This window comes from Pristis pectinata, chromosome 14 (assembly GCF_009764475.1).
Source record: "Pristis pectinata isolate sPriPec2 chromosome 14, sPriPec2.1.pri, whole genome shotgun sequence".
NCBI lineage: Eukaryota > Metazoa > Chordata > Chondrichthyes > Rhinopristiformes > Pristidae > Pristis > Pristis pectinata.
This window is the reverse complement of record NC_067418.1, coordinates 8,558,622-8,574,575: the sequence shown is the minus strand read 5'-3', so window position 1 is coordinate 8,574,575 and position 15,954 is coordinate 8,558,622. Positions and strand designations below refer to the sequence as shown.

Below are 15,954 nucleotides of genomic sequence, written 5' to 3'. Positions count from 1 at the left end.
CCGGCCGGCGCGAGGCGCCTGCAGCCCTCGGCGTTTGCGGCGGAGCTGAGCCGAGCCGACCCCCGGCTCGCAGGCATTTCCCCACGCTGGACGTTTTCTATTCCCTGAATGCAAATTCATAACATTTGAAAGCAATGTGCAATTGCAACCCACTTCCTACTCTGCAAGAAACTAAACAATGACCGCCCCGGAAAATAAAAAGATTGCCCAAGCCAGCCACTCCCGGCAAGCGTGTTGGTTCCACCACAATAGACAAGAGATTTAAAGTCACTCTCGGTCCAAGGATTGCCATTCCTGCTCTGGAGATAATGATGCAGTTCACTTCATGCAGACTGGTGTTTGGGGACTATGCTTTCGCCTCCCACCCCCCCCCCCCCCCCCCCCCCCCCCCCCATCAACATATAAAGTTACTGTTGAAAAAGATATGAAAAGAATTCGGGGCAGAATATGTTGATATCACTTAAAATCAGCCAGTATTTATGTCTTGTAAGTTTTTTTCTGTCATCAGCTGTCACTATGTGAATGTTAAAAACTTCATTGTGCTCAAGTTTGAGGGAAATGAAACAAATGCACGTAATAAATCAGGAAAACAAAACCACATTCATATCTTACGTCAGAGCATTGGCAGTTGGGACAATTAAATTTAGGACATTGCGTGAACTTGTGCAAAGTAGGTTACTCACCAACATGACTGTTGTAAAGATGCCTGATTCATCAGCACCTTTTAAAGAAAATCTGCGGTCCATATAGAAACTGATCTAGGTGTAACTCCTGACTCACTAATCTGCCGGGTTGATACATACCTCCTCAGTCCCGGGACCATTAAGGATGAACAAAACATTGGTGGTGTTGCCAGGGATGATCATTGAGAGTGGCAGGCAGGAACCCATCAAAGAAGACACAAGAAATTCTGCAGATGCTGGAATCTGAAGCAATACACAAAAAGTGAGTTCCTCCAGCACTTTTTGTGTATTGATACCATCAAGGAAGCCTGGATGGTGGCAAGTATTGAGTGTTAGAACTGCATACATCCAAGAACGTGGGGAGCATTTTAACACTCCTAATGCATGCACGGTAGTGTAGTGGTTAGTGCAACGCTATTACAGCACCGGCGACCCGGGTTCAATTCCAGCCACTGTCTGTAAGGAGCTTGTACGTTCTCCCTGTGACTGCGTGGGTTTCCTCTGGGTGCTCCGGTTTCCTCTCACATTCCAAGGACGTATGGGTTAGGAAGTTGTGGGTATGCTATGTTGGCGCCAGAAGCACGGCGACACTTGCAGGCTGCCCCCAGAACACACTATGCAAAAGATGCATTTCACTGTGTGTTTCGATGTACATGTGATGAATAAATATATCTTATAGATAATGAATGGTTTTGGGGTGTCAGAAAGTGACTCACTTACCTGCCCTTGTGTTTACGTGGCTGATACTATTTTCTAGACGGTAAACACTGCAGCTACTATGCGCTTGTGGTAGGGGGAAGAGGGAAAGTGAACATTTAGAGTGAATACAGTGTCAAGCTTTTTGAGTGTTGTTGGACATGTATTCATCTAGAGTGTATATTCCATTGTGCTCCCGACTTCTTCCTTGTAAAACATTGTGTATTTCCAGTGTAAGGAGAAGAATCAATTACTAATTACTGCACACTTCTTGTAGCCACAGTATTCATCTGACTGACTCAACTGAGTTTCTGGTCAATGGTTGTCCCCAAGATGTTGGTTGTGGGGGACATGTTAATGCCATTGAATATCATGGGAACCTGATTGGATCTCTAGTTGGTGCCTGACAAAGATATTATTTACCACTTTTCAGCCTATGCTTGAATGTTTCTTCAGTCTTGCTGCATGTAGAATGTACTGCTTCATTTGTTGAATACTGAATGGAACTGAGCATTCTGCAATCATCAGTAAACTCCCAACTTCTGACATGTTGGGAGGAAAATAATTGATGAAGCAGTTGAAGGTTGTATGGCCTAAAACAAACCATGGAGCTCCTGCATCAATATCCTGATGTTGGGATGATTGGCATTTAACAACTATAACTATTAAAATTATTTCTTTTTGACAGATAACAAATACAAAACTATTTTTCCCCACAGCAACTCCCTCCAAGAACAATGTGATGGTGACATAATAATCTGCTTTTAGTGATAAGACTGCGAGTTGAATATGTGCCAGGACACTAGCGTAACCTCCTAGTAAGTGCCCTTGTGACCTCAATAAGACAAAGGGAGCCTCAGTTCAATATTTCATTGATAGGTCACTACTAGGCTGGGTGGCAGTTGGGTTTTCAGGAGGACTTGAACAGGTTAAGTGAATTGATGAGGACGTGGTACATGGAACATAATGTGGAAAAGTGCAAGATCATCCACTTCAATAGAAAGATAGCAAGACAGTATTTTTTTTAATGGTGCAAGCTTGAAAGGCTCAAAGACAGCTTCCATCCTGCTGTTATCAGACTCTTGAACAGACCAGAATCTTGGCCATGGCTTTGTGCCTTATTGTCCTCCTGCACTGCACTTTCTCTGTAACTGTAACACTTCATTTTGCACTTGGTATTTGTTTTACCTTGTACTACCTCTATGCACTGTTGTAATGAAATTATCTCTATGGGTGGCATGCAAAGCAATGTTTTTCATTGTACAATAATAAACCAATTTACCTGTTATACACTAAAGAAGAACACTTGATCCTTCAATCTACCTCGTCATGGCCCTTGCACTTTATTTGTCTACATGCACTGCACTTTCTGTAACTGTAACACTATATTCTGCATTGTTTTTCCTTTTTGTACTACCTTGATGTACTTATGTCTGGAATGATCTACCTGGATGGCATGCGATCGAAAGCTTTTTATTGTATCTCAGTACATGTGACAATAATAAACCAGTATCACCAAAGGTGTTGGTGGTCAGAGACTTCGGCATCCTCATGATTGAACATCAACATGGAGGTAGAACAAACACGTAGGAAGGCAGATGGCCTTTATTGCAAGAAGATGCCATACTGAAACCACACCCTGAATGACTTTAAAGCTCAAGTGTGCCGACTTAAGAAGAATATACTTGTGATACAGGGGGTTCAACAAAGGCTCACTAGATTTATTCTTTGGATGAGGAGCAAGAGGAAGGTTTGTCCCATGAGGGAACATTAAACAGGCTGATCCTCCACAGCCTTGAATTTAGCAAAAAATTGGGGATCATCTGATAGAAACATGCAAAATCCCTACTGGACTTTAGATAGAGTACATGCAGGACGTTCTTTCCTTGGATGGAATCTCAAGAACCAGAGATCAGAGTCTCTAAAAGGTAGGTGATTTAGGAGGAGATGCCTTCAGAGAACAAATATGAGAGAACAAATCAAATTGATTGGTTTTGGGGCATGAAGGGAAGCAAGGGATATCGGGTTAGTGTAGGAAAGTGTCTTGGTAAGAGATCACCTATAGTCTTATCAAATGACCAAACGGTCATGAAGGGCAGAGTGACCTACACTGTTTATATTTTTATGAACATACCTTTAATTATAACTTTTTACATTTTTCCTTGTTTTAACTGTATTCCCTGATGATTCCAATCTGGTTGTCATAGTGTCATGAAGTCGTACATCACCAAAATGGGTCCTTTGGTCCACGATGTCCATACTAACCATCAAGAAACCATCAAGCTTTGTGGGCCGAAGGGCCTGAACTGTGCTGTAGTTTTTCTATGTTTCTAAGAATCCATCCACACTAAACCCATTTCCTGTCGTACTCAAACTCTGATCATGTTTTTTAAATTCATAATTTCCTTCCCATCCAAACCCTACCCTCTCCCACCCAATTTCCAAGGACATTTTTTTAAGTACAGGGTTGGTATCCAAAGATTGGAAAATTATAAATGCTTTGTAAACAAATGTAGGGATAAACCCAGCAACTATATACCAGTCAAGTTAACTTCTGTGTTGGGACAGAAACAGAGTTTGCCAGAAACAGGGACTTGAACTTGTTGGCTGGTTAGAGAAAACATCATGGACTTATATGCAAATCATATCCAACTAAATTAATTAGGTTTTTGATAAAGAAACTGAGATGGTTGTCAAGAGAAATGCAAATGGTGTTGGAAAGTGACATCCAAAAGTTATTTGATAAAGTGCCAAATACGCAGCTTGTAATTGAGACTGAAGGCCATGGAACAAAAGGGGCTGCGCACGATCTGACAGAAAATTGAACAATAAAGGTTTTTTCCAGACTGGAGGGAGGGACACTCACCATCTGGGACATGCCCTCTTCTCATTACTACCATTGGGGGGGGGGGGGCACAGGAGCCTGAAGACCCACACTCAACCATCCAGAAACAGCTTCTTCCCCTCTGCCATCAGATTTCTGAACAATCCATGTACCAATGAACACTACTTCATCAGTCCTTTTTTGTAATTTATAGTAATTTTATGTCTTTGCACTGTTTTGAAATAACAAATTTTATGTAATTTAAGTCGGTGATAATAAATCTGACTCTGATGCACTGATCAGGACCAGACCTCTGCTATCCTCAACATCCATTGGTGGTTTTGACTTGAGTGCACACAGCATAACTGTGAGGAGGACAAGGATAAACATCACAAAACTGTTATATTTTGGGAGGAGGAATGGGAAGTAGCAAAATAAACTAGAGGGTACGCAAGAAGCGAAAGTTTTACCGTGTATGTGCATAGTTCATTGGAAGTGACAGGGCAGGTTGATAAAGTGGTTTAAAAAGAATATGAGATTCCATTCTTTATAAAAAGATGAATAGAATACAAGAGCAAAGATATCATGATGAATCTTTATACAATATTGGTTTGGCCTCAAATGGGAGTGTTGTATCCAGTGCCAGGTGCCAAACTTTGGAGAAATTGCAGAAGAGATTAACTAAAATTATCAAGGATGAGGGACGTTGGTTACGTGGATAGAATGGAGGAGTTAGTGTCGTTTTCCTTGGAACAGAGGAGGTCATGAAAGGTGCAGACCATGTAAATAGGAACTATTCTAAATGACTGAGGTGTCAAGAATTAGGGGACATAGCATGAAGGTGACTTGCAAAAGAACCAAAAGTGACCATTTTAACCCAACAAGTAGAAAATTTAGGAGTTTATTCAGCTGTGGTACTGAAAAGGGAGATGGATAAGGATCTGAAAGGAAAGAATCTGCAGACTAATGTGGTGAGGGTAAATGAATGGATTGCTCTTAAAGAACCAGTACAGATTTGACAGACTGAATGGCCTCCTTCCACACAATAACCATTCTGCGATATTCGATTAGATAAATTTTTTTATCCATTCAATTTTTTGGTTATCTAGTTGATCTGCTTTGAATTCAATCATTATTCCTCCCACCCCCCTCATCCCACACTCAAACAACTATCTTGATAAAGAAGAAAACAACTCACCAACCAGCCCATTCTCCCATAAGGATCATGCCCACCTCCTTTGCTTTCCATTCTGTGCTCTCAGCTTGTCGTCTCCAGCTCCCACGCTGGGATCTTCCTTTCACGTCTGCTGGGGAGGTATATGTATATTCACTCAAACACCAATTTGCTGACCTACAGGCCCCAACTTTAACATTGATGACCCTGCTTCTGTAACCATCTCCAGCCCCTCAACCCCACAAGAACTCTTCTCCTGTTCTACCTTCTGTGCCTGCCCAATTCCCTTTATCACTCCACTGGTAGCCACCTTTGACTGCCTGGAATTCTCTTCCCAAGACTCTCTGCCTCACTCCTTTAAGATGTTCATTAAAGCATGGCTCTTGGTCCTCTGTTCTGTTAACTCTCGTGGCTCAGTGTCAAAACTTGTTTGACTACATCTTCTACAAAGCGGCTTGGAATACCATGAGGTCTAAGGCATTAAAATAGTCTGTTGTTGCTGTTGACTTTGGGCGTGGTCTGATGTTTTTCAGCGGTACAAAAAAAACACCATTCCTTAACATTGGCAATCTTATTCAGAATGGTGACAAAGATGGTGATGAAGGAAAAGAGCACATTGCTGCACTGTGTGGGCATTCTTTTGCATCTGGGATTAAAACTCATTGCTCAAGACAACTTTACATACTGCAGTCTGAATACTGAAAACTGTATTTCTGAAAGTGGAAGAGTACTGCGTTCTCACTGAGGACGCACCCTGAAAGTTAACAAAAAGTTAATGTAAAATATTTTACATGAAAAGTTAATCATTATAAACAGCAGTATGATTTAAAGGTAACTAAAATAATAAAGAATGTGGGAAGAGAAATTTAAAAGTTGTAAGATTTTAAGAGTTAATTTAGTAGAGCAAAATATCGTTGATTCACAGAATGGGAAGTAACAATTCAAATTGGTAATCCCTTAGGGTAAGAGTATTTGTCAACAGTACAGCCAAAACATATTGAAATTAAAACTACTTTTACAAATATCATAATTTATCATGGTGCAACATAAAAATAGATATTTTTGGCATTAGGTTTAGTAGGAAATTTATTTTCATGTATCAGAAAATAATTGAAATGTGTAACACAGCTACACTTAAAAGGCAAAACTAGTCCAATATGCATATCTGGTAAACACTGAAGCAAACTGTATTAACAAGAATTCAGAAATAGTAGTTTACCTCAGTATATGAAGTATACAATGTGTGATCAATGTAAGTGAAAAGAATTTACTGGAAACAATGAGAAGTGTATTACAAAGATACATGAACATAATTCAAACCACAATATTTTCTCTGAAAAATACAACTATTGATGTGATAAAATGTACAATTTATTTTTTGAAGAAATATGGATAAAGAGGAAAAATAATTTTTTCTTCAAATTGGGAAAATAGATGTGTTCATCACATTTTCATTATCAGAATTGACACAGTCATTGGATTGCACCAACTCCACGTCCAGTTTCCTGAACTTACTATTTTGAGTCTGTAAAGCAAGTGTTATTTTCTGTTGGCAAATTCACTTTAAAGAGTGTCACGGCACACCAACTTTCCTTACATTGTGTGTAGAAATATGGTTGGCAAACATTACAAAGCTCTGGTTGCCTCTGGCATTTTTGTCTTGTGGATCAGTAAGTCAGGTAATCAATTTTAAAGTATTTCTTGTAGAACAGAGTTTCCTAATGTGTTTAAACTATATTAATAAGAAAATCATAATATACTTAGTGCATGCCTTGCCATTTTGATCGGTCACAAATTTTTTTTAAAAAAAATGTTTTACTTTTTTTTTGGAAATAACCATTACTCAATACCTCAAGTTCACGGAATACAAATAAATCAAAAACATTGGCCATTATAAAAAATGTGGTTACAGTCGTAATAATTACTTTACTCCCAATGTCAAAATGTGTTTTCTTGGCCACTATGACCATTTAACTATGGGCCAAAGTACAAGGTCCATTAAAACCCATGAGTGCCACTATTATAAGCTTAGTCCAAGCATCAGCCCGGGTGCCAAAGTTCATTTCAGTATGTCCCATGATATCACTAGTGCCATTGATACAACCGGTGAAAAATCTCATATGTACATTATAAACAGTTCTGCTGTGCTTGTGTCAGAAGGTCGCCAAATTTCTCAAAGAGATCCTCCACCCATTTCTCATTTTCCATGCATTGCTGGATAGTTTCAACTTGGCCTAGATCTTTGTTCTGCTTCAGAATGGACGATGCCTGTTCAAATGGTTGGAAAAAAAAGTTACAAATTTTAAAGAATGCATATCACAGATTTCCTTTGCAAATATGAATAGATATATAGTTTAAAACATTTGGTAACTAATATTTCATGTATCAACGCTTCGACTCAAAAGAACTGGATCGTGCTGTTGCCAATGACAACAAATGTTATAAAGATGGCACACAACAAAAGTGACAGGAACAAATCAGGACTACTGAATGTAAGTAGTTTAAAGTGAAAACCCTGAAGTTACTGCCAGTGATTTAGCTATCCTCCAAGCTGCATGTTTTTTTTAAACCATCCCCCAATAGATTAAAGGAAAATCAAGTACTTATAAAATAAACTCAGTCTGAATCTTACAGCTCTAGTAACTAGAATTCAATCCCAACCTTGGGTGCCATCCGTGTGGAGTTTGCACATTCTCCCCGTGACCATGTGGGTTTCCCTGGATGCTCTGGTTTCCTCCCACATCCTAAAGATGTGCTAGCAGGTTAATTGGCTATTCTAAATTACCCATCATCTAAATGGGCTGTAAGAAAAATCAGGCTGTCGTTGATGGACATACAAGAGAATAGGTTATAGGGAAATAAGGGGAAGAATGAGATTGCTCTGAGAGCTAGCATAGGCTCAATGGATGAATGGTCTCCTATGCCAGAAGAAAATATGATAAATATGAGAAACATATGACATGAAAAATAAGGCTTGAATGAGTTTTTAAACATATGTACTAAGCTACGGCAGAGATTTAACAAATTGTTTAGACTTAATACACCATTATGAGAACTGTAATGAACTAAAATTTTTCAAAACACAATGGATTTTAAAATAATTTTGGTTTGAAAAAATTTTGGAATTTCGATTTCTACCTTAATCTTATGCAGGCAATCCATTCTTTAATTGGTCCTTTGTACAATATTTAAGGATTTAAAAGTTATGCCTTTCCTTCCTTGTTTGCCATCTGCAAAAATTAGTGAAGCCAACCTGATGTCATCACTGTTGCTGGCTTTGAAGGATCCCTTTAAATTGGCACCTGATAGCAACCAACATTGGAAAAAGGGAAATACAGGCCAGAGAAATCCCCAGATCTTTCTGGTCAGCATTATTCAAGGCCAATGGCAATCACCGTCACTTTGTTGCTGACCACAAAATCCAGGCCATATTATAAAGTTAGACTGAAAAATTATGCATAGTTAGCATCATCTCAGCAGAGCGTCTGTACTTTGTTTAATTTACAGTACAAATATACTGCAAAAGAACTGTTAGTTAAAATGATGGATTGAATTTCAAGAAAGAACGCACCTTCTAACTGCTGTTAGTTTGCAAATATGCTTTTTCAGAAGAGATGCCGAATGCTCATTTTAAATCTTAGATTTATTGCATTACCCTGGGATCTGCTTTACTTAGTTGAAATCTAGTAATTTAAGAGTCTAACCAAGTATTAAATGTTGCGGAGCTTAAAATACTCACCTCTTTCTTGCATATCAGGTATGTGTGATATTTATAGTGATGAAGGGTGTGATATAAAGTACAGCACTGCAATTTCTCTTGATCTACAGTAAACTCCTATATTTAAAATACAGAAAAAAATTAAATTCAAAAGTAAAAATTCTCAACTGCTTTCTAAAAATTACCAATTAGCAATGGTCATTTTATCATTTTCATATTTTTTTTTATATACCAGGACAACCTATGTGGGAGGTCACTGAAAATATAATCTGAAAATCTGTAGTTCATGATTCCTTGCCATATCTTCTGTTTACCTAGTCTTCAGCACTGCATTATTTAATTTCTTACCACTGAATCCCAGTTTCACAATTACTTAACTAAATTTAACGACTGAGCCATTCTCAAGTATATACCATTGAAAGGCCATATGAAGGAAAGATACCATATGTACTCAAATGAAATGAGCATATTTTGGACAAGGCTTTTTGTTTTCATGACAAGATTTCCAAATCAGCTGTGGTGGATGAATCCAGCAAGAAGAAAATAGGGCCTAAAGATCAGTTTCTTGTCTATAAACGTACATCCTTTCTTTGACACTGCTTTCAAATGTTAGTTCCAAAAATAATACACCTGCTTACAAGGTAATGGGATCCCACCTTAAGCAGGCCCCAGGAATCACTGCAGAACTGAGTACGAGGTTTTGTGATTTATTTGAAAGTGTTATTCATACCTTTTTGGCTATAACCTGGATGGCATCGCTTTCAAATTTGTATGAAACATAACACAAAGAATCCCAATAACAAGCCTAATCTCCAGTCTCAGGCTGCCATATAATTACATTGACCAGCCAATGGAAATGTTGTCACTCCCTGGTTAAGCATGATTAACTTTATATAAAAAGAGTTGCATGATAAGTTAAATCAGTTTATTAAAATAATCATCAACAGTCCAAATAATTTCTGCAATAAAACTGAATAGGGCCCATTCCAAACTTGGTTTCAATTACACGGTTGATGCCAAGTGGGACTGAGAAGGACTTGATCAACTGGATTTAAACAAAATAAGTTACTTGGGCAATTGTATTATACAAACAAGGGCTTTATAGTTTTGCATTTTTATATTAGGCATTGGATTCAAGTTTAATTTGAATAATTTTAATTTGAAGGAAAAGCACCTTGAGGGAACAAATAGAAGTGGTTCATGCAGCCTCAAGTCTGGTTCATGTATTAGTTTGTACTTTTATATAGTATTTTGAAACAGCTTTCCATTTCCTCTCAATTTTAAAACCTGCACTCCAATTAGAAGGCCAGTGTTTATATCCACTGAGTCAGGGCAGGAGGTTTTTTTTTGTGCAGACCTCGTATGAAAAGTGTGTCGATATTAAGCTCGGCATAAACAGTAAAACTGCTGGGTCCACGCATAAGCCCAGATGTGTATTCCATCACCTTCCTTCCCCACCTGAGTTCTTTAACCTCAATAAATAAACATGGGTTGTTTTCTTAGCTCTACTGCCACACAGCTTATGCTCAACGTAAGCATTTATCACTCCAGTGCACACACCTGAGACCTCCTGCTCATCAGCTCTTTCTACTTAAAATCCATACCCATGTTCACTTGATCAGACAAATTCTGATCTACAGGAGAAGATTATGGCCATCTTCCATCCCCAGAACTAGAGAGCTAATCTGTGCAGTACTGTAACAAAATCTTTGCTAAAATCTAAGATCTTAAATTCCTTGGTGCTTCACAAATCTCTCCTTCAGGATGCCACCTTGATGTGTCAGCCTTACAAGCGCCCAAAGGATTTTACTGTACCTTTTTTCATAAAACAATACTGTATTTATCATTCAATCAATGAAGATCTCAAGAGTTGAATGGGACTTATTTGGGGGTATTTTAATGATTCATCTTTAACACAGAACTTTCTATCTTAATTGTCTCTTAGAAACTTTTTTTTCCATTGATACTGGCAAAATGGTTAAAGATGTCTGAGGTCATGAGCTAATACTATTCATTATAAGTGAGCAATCAAGGCTGCATTGTGCTAGAAATTTGTGTGTTTTCAACATTTAACAGAGCATAACAACCACCAATTCAGAGGAAAAAAATACTAAAGATAAAATTTGCAGCAGACCTTACCTTTGAGCTCTTACTATTCTGTTTTAATGATTGGAGCGTTTTCTTGTTGTAATTTTTACCAGTCAGTTTAATTTTGGTCAGCTTGGAATTGCTACCCTTTGTTCCTGGGACACATACTGTTAGCTCAGGAAAATTCTCCAGTGCAGTCTACAGAACAAAACAGATAAATTTTAGAACAAAAACACAGAACCATAAAAAAAAATTCTAAAAATAACCAGAGGGTCATAAAGCATCTGTGAAGACCGAGTTAATGAGTTTGGTTGATGACCTCTCATCAGATCTAACTTCAAGAAGAAAATAGGAATTTTTTTTGTCTCCCTTAAGGAGATAAGCAGCAGTTTTACAATAATAAGTTACAAGGCAAAATGACTGTACCTCAAAAAAGAATGTGGGTTTGGTTTCTTGATCTTGTTCTATAATTATTTACAAGAAATGAAGCTGGATTTGGACTAAGGCAAATAATGTGCAGGAAACAAAAATGCTAAATAAACTATACGACTATGAAAACAACTTCAGAGATATAAGTAACCATTTTCATCCATGTCAACAGCATGAACTCAAACACCACATTTTAAGGAATACAAGACAGCCGGAAGTAATGTGAAGTTGAGTGAAGTGGAAGCACCAAGTGGAGTAAGTTTGCAGATGACACAAAAATTGGTGGAGTTGTGAACAGTGAGAAAGGTTGTCAAATGATTGGCAGGATATAGACCAGTTGGAAATGTGGGCAGAGAAACAGTAGTTGCAGTTTAGTCCAGACAGGTGTGAGGTGTTGCACTTTGGGAGGTCAAATGTAAGAGTATACAGTAAGAGGCAAGACCCTGAGGATCAGTGATATATAGAAGGAACTTGGGATACAAATCCAAAGCTCCCTGAAAGTAACAACACAAGTAGATAAGGTGGTAAAGAAGGCTTGCCTTCATCAGTCAGGCTGTTGAGTATAAAAGTCAGAAAGTCGTTTTGCAGCTGTATAAACTTTGGCTAGGCCACATTTGGAGTATTGTGTGCAGTTCTGGTGGCCACATTACAGGAAATATGTGGAGGCTTTGGAGAGGGTGAAGAAAAGATTCACCAGGATGTTGGCTGGATTAGAGTATATTAGCTACAAAGAGGTTGGACAAACTTGTTTTTCTCTGGGGCATCACAGGCTGAAGAGCGACCTGATCGAAGTGTGTAAAATTATGAGAGGCAAGGACAGGGTAGATTTACTAAATTAATAAGTTCGAGAGCTTTGCACTATTGCACCTCCATTTAGTCCATGGGAGCATCCCTGATTCCTAATTTTCCTTTTTCAATCTTTTTACTGAATTTCAAATTAATTGAAAGTAATATACATAACATTAATAATTATACATCTGGTGCGAAGAGATCGGGATAACAATAATAACAGTTAATATTTATACTCCCAAGGAATAAAATACGTCATCTAGACCTCCCGCTCTCTTGCTAAGTGTACATAATGCAAAAAAAAGAAATTGAAAAGAAATTTGATTATATGAAAAGAAAAACCCCCAAATCAAAAAAATATATAATAATAGACAAATGCAAACCAAAAACTTCAAAGTAAAAAAAAACTGGACTGATATTTCTTCGATTAAAAAAATTATGTCATCAGCTCTGCTCCTCTACATTCAAAGGTTATTGAAAGGGATCTGAAAAAGGTCAGCTTTTATCATATGGAAATATTGAACAAATGGACCTCAAACTTCCTCAAATTTAGCAAAGGATCAACAGTACCACTCCTAATTTTTTCTAAGTTTAAACATGTTAATAGTTTGAGAAAAACATTGAAATGTAGTAGGGGGTATAGGGTCCTTCCATTTAAATAGAATGGATCTCTCGGCCATTAATGTAACAAAAGCAATCATACCACAAGCAGAAGCGGATAAATGGCCAGAATCCATCATTGGTAACCCAAAAATTGCAGTAATAGGATGGGGTTGTAGATCAATATTCAATACAGTTGAAATAATATTAAAAATGCCTTTCCAACGTTTTTCCAAAAGAGGACAGGACCAAAATGTGTGTCAGGGAAGCCACCTCCGAATTACATCTGTCACATATAGGATTTATAAGGTGGTAAAAATGGGCTAACTTGTCCTTCCACATATGGGTCTTATGAACCACCTTAAACTGTACCAAAAAGAGTGTCTAGCACACATTGAAGATGTATTAACTAATTATACGAGATGTATTGGAGAATTTTCTTCCATGTCTCTGCAGGTCAGAGTATCTGCAGTTCTCTTTCCCATTCATTCTTAATTTTATCAAGTGTCTCTAGACATATTTTCATAATCAGATCATGAATTATTGCTATAAAGCCCTTCTGATAAGGATTAAAACCTAAGATTTTTCCTGTAATTTCAGTTTTATATAGTATCGGAAAAGAAGGTAAAGTAACTTAAAAAAGTTTCTAATCTGGAAATATCGGAAAAAATGTGATCTAGGCAAATTCTATTTGTTAGAAAACTGTTCAAAAGGCAAAACAGTTATCAATGAATAAATCACAAAAGCATGTTATTCCCTTCATTTTCCATAAAGAAAAAGCTAAGTCAATCCTAGATGGTTGAAAGAAAAAATTAGATTGGATAGGACTTGATAAAATGAATTTATTCAATCCAAAAAATTTAAGAAATTGAAACCATATTCGTATTGTATGTTTAACAATTGGGTTAATCATTTGTTTACTCAATTTAGCAAGTGCAAAAGGGAGTGAGGCTCTGAAAATACAAGCTACCTGATTTTCCACTTGCTCTTCGCTATATCTCTTTCCCACTCTAATCTAACTCTCAGTGGTCACCTGCACTCTTCCAACAAGGCCCAATGCAAGCTTGAAGAACAGCACCTCATCTTTCACCTAGGCATGTTTTAGTCTTTGAGATTTCAAATTTAACAATTTCAGATAACTTGTTTTTTCCTGTTTGTATAAGAACTGGCCAGTCCTGTTGTAAAGTTATCCACCTGTAATGGTAAACTTAGTTTTTCTCTCTCCACAGGTTGATATGCTGGGCATTTCCAGCATCCTCTTTGGTTTCAGGTTCCAGTAATGGCTCTAAGCTGCATTTCAGAGTTTTAACAGGTCTCTTTGTTTTCTATCACTCTCTCTAACTTCCCTCATTAATCTATTAATCAGATGGCTGAGTAAACATTAACATCACCTTGGCAACTCTGGCCTCACCTTATTTGAGCTATTTCCCTTTACATAGCCCTGTCTTGCCTTCCCATCTTCTCTGGAATTTAAACTGACTTGTTTTCTCAATTTCTCAGTTCTGATAAGGGATCTTTAACCTGAAATGTTAACTCTTTTTCTCTTTCCACAGATGCCATCTGACCTGCTGAGTGATTCCAATATTTTCTGGGTTTTTTTTTCAGATTTCCAGCATCTGAAAAAATTTGAAAGTTTGACTTCCAAGACTTTGCTAATTGCAGACTCCTGGGGGAGGGTGAAGTGGCAGCATCATGTCAAGTTAGCAATGCCAGTGATTCATTTCAAATTCACAAAAAGACTAAAATCATTCATTTTGCTACTTCATTAACCATGTCACTTGCATTTAAAATGTAACAAGATTTCCTTGTTATTTGTACACTAACAATCTCCTTCTATAGATTAACCTATGGTTTATTGATCTATACTGCAAATCAAAACTGCTTATCACCTTAGTGTTATGCACAGAAACAAATCTTTCATTAAAACAGTTTCTAAACAGATTTACTCCTCAGATTCCTGTACAAACACCATAAGACTAGCATTAACCACACTACTGTCTCCAAATTTTTAAAATGGAAATAGTAACTAACTTACTTCTTTGAAGTAATATTCAAGCCTGTGGATGGAGACAGCAATTGTGAAATATAATGAGGAATGACATTATTTTCGAAGTCACATAAATGTGGTTTTTAATAAAAGTTCTCACCTTGAGTGCTGGCTGCAGTGGGAACTTAGAAATCATTCGCTTCTTGTTCTCATTCAGCATACTATCAATCTTCCTCATATGTGGCAAGTACATTTCATCTGAAAGCAATTAAAATTCAAAGCCCACTTTTACCAACTTTAAAGTCCTACAATTAAATATTATTAATTAGAATATCAACATTCTCCATAGTAAAAAGAATGGATTGCCAACTTGCAAGGCCACTTCAGAGGACAGTGAACATAACTGAATTTAGGTTTCCTCCTGTAAAGGAGGAGTGAACCAGCTTCATTTTTAAAATTGAAGAGCTTCACTTTCATCTTCATTGATTTCAATCTTTTCATAAAACTAAAGCTACACAGATACTTAACTGCTGGAATGTACAGTGGTATATTTTGGAGATGAGAAAGTCTTCTTAAAGAGGCATTCCACCCTTACAGGTTTCATCTTAAGATGTAATAATAAAACCCTTATTTTGCTTAACAATATAGTTTGGGGTGGGGGGGGGGGTGGAAATGTGATCCACAATAAAGGGTCACGCAAGACTTTACGCTAAGAATAAATTGATTTTGTTTCATCAAATAACTGGCAACAGTCTCTTTGTGGACCATTTACTACTCATCATTAAAATAACAGCCTGCACTTAAAGATTTGCAACCCACAACTAATCCTACATACTGACATTTGACAGAACCATCTGGTCCTCCAACCTTTTCACATTCATATGAAACTTCAGCATACTTCTCTTTTTCCAGTTGCACTAAAACACGTCACTGCATCAGTTCAATATAGCAGTCTTCTGCCATACC

The 15,954-nt window shown here is 37.5% G+C and overlaps 1 protein-coding gene across 2 annotated transcripts in view; it reads right to left on the bottom strand.

Moving 5' to 3' along the window:
- Positions 1-6,373: 6,373 nt before the first annotated feature.
- The window catches only part of qser1 (glutamine and serine rich 1), a 102,134-nt gene continuing 92,553 nt past the window's right edge, over positions 6,374-15,954 (bottom strand). For both annotated transcript variants that reach the window (XM_052029393.1, XM_052029394.1), the window contains exons 11-14: positions 15,149-15,246; positions 11,235-11,381; positions 9,117-9,212; positions 6,374-7,645 (exon numbers count right to left, since the gene is read on the bottom strand). In XM_052029393.1, coding sequence (XP_051885353.1) covers positions 7,505-7,645; positions 9,117-9,212; positions 11,235-11,381; positions 15,149-15,246 — 482 coding nt within the window. In that variant the 3' untranslated portion in view covers positions 6,374-7,504. The remainder of the gene's footprint in view (positions 7,646-9,116; positions 9,213-11,234; positions 11,382-15,148; positions 15,247-15,954) is intronic.